General features: G+C 38.1%; 1 protein-coding gene across 2 annotated transcripts in view; it reads right to left on the bottom strand.

The window, feature by feature from the left end:
- Nucleotides 1-61: 61 nt before the first annotated feature.
- The window catches only part of LOC107569117 (tumor necrosis factor receptor superfamily member 14-like), a 3,070-nt gene continuing 1,931 nt past the window's right edge, over nt 62-1,200 (bottom strand). For both annotated transcript variants that reach the window (XM_016255115.1, XM_016255116.1), the window contains 3 exons: nt 1,077-1,093; nt 768-808; nt 62-680 (listed from right to left, as the gene is read on the bottom strand). In XM_016255115.1, coding sequence (XP_016110601.1) covers nt 644-680; nt 768-808; nt 1,077-1,093 — 95 coding nt within the window. In that variant the 3' untranslated portion in view covers nt 62-643. The remainder of the gene's footprint in view (nt 681-767; nt 809-1,076; nt 1,094-1,200) is intronic.

The following is a 1,200-nucleotide window of genomic DNA, read 5'->3' as shown; positions in this document are numbered from 1 at the left end:
AAGTACAATACTCAAGTAAATGTACTTAGTTACTGTCCGCCTTCTGACGACATGAGGGTGAGTAATTAATGACAGAATTTTCATATTTGAGTGGACTATCCCTTTAAGCAATATTTCTGTAAAATATAGCAAACAAATGTCTCTATACTCAGTGAAATACCTTAGAGCTGACTGAAACTCTGATAGTCTCTCTCTTGCTTGGAGAGAGACTGTGTCTTGGCAGGGATCAATGTCAGTAGAGGCAGTTGGTTACCTCGGGCCCGGACCTTCTGCCACACCCCGGCACGCTGACCTCTCCTCCATCTCCTTAATGTTGCATTTCCCTTCCTACACTCTCTTGGCAATTCCAGTGAAATTCAATCACCATATTGCCTCAGCTGTCAGAGCTGTTCCTGGCTGTAGCGATCCGGTGTGCTCTCCTGTTGTTAAGATCTGTGTTGTGGCTGGTAGCAACAATAAGCAACAAACCATGCAGCAATATTAAAATGTCTGCTCCTGTTCACATTGATTGCTGGTTGTCGATGTAGACCAGCCCAGGGGTATTCAATCCTTCAAGGCCAACATCCTACAGATTTCTTCTCCATCACAGTGCGTTGGACAGACCAGAGGTGGAAGAGGATAGCAGGAGAAGTAATAGGCAGTTTCATGTATCATTTGTTGGATCCTCATAGTTTTCCTCCCTGTAAACAAATAATAAACAATTGATTTTTAGCACCTTGCCACACACAACTAGGAAAATAATACTAAAGGAAGTTGGTCACTCTTACGGTGGTTGGCCTGATGTTTTAGGTGTTTCCTCAATGGGAGACTGAGAAATAAAACAACTAATTCCAGTTAAATTCTGAAAATGTGTGAAGGCTGTTCTTGAATGTACATCAAAACAGACAAAAATTATTTAGAAACCTGAACAAAAGCCTATTAGTACTAATAAACAGATTACAATTACACTAGTTTGCCACACACAAAAAAACAGCAGCACAATATATGACATTGTGGTATAAGGCCTCATAATAAATGATAAATAAATTAATTAGTAAATGGCATCATATAAATCGAGGCAGAGTTTGAAAACTTACCTTATATCTTTTATCACCTGCAAAACATTAAACTATAAATGTAATTTCTTTTGTAATGTAAAAAAACAAACATAGGAACTGTAGTGCAATAAGCATAAAAACATAGCAATATAAAATAAAAAAA

Source organism: Sinocyclocheilus grahami, unplaced genomic scaffold, assembly GCF_001515645.1.
Source record: "Sinocyclocheilus grahami isolate Dianchi unplaced genomic scaffold, SAMN03320097.WGS_v1.1 scaffold1313.1, whole genome shotgun sequence".
NCBI classification, from domain to species: Eukaryota; Metazoa; Chordata; class Actinopteri; order Cypriniformes; family Cyprinidae; genus Sinocyclocheilus; species Sinocyclocheilus grahami.
The sequence above is the reverse complement of the archived record's forward strand: the minus strand, read 5'-3'. Positions and strand labels throughout refer to the sequence as shown.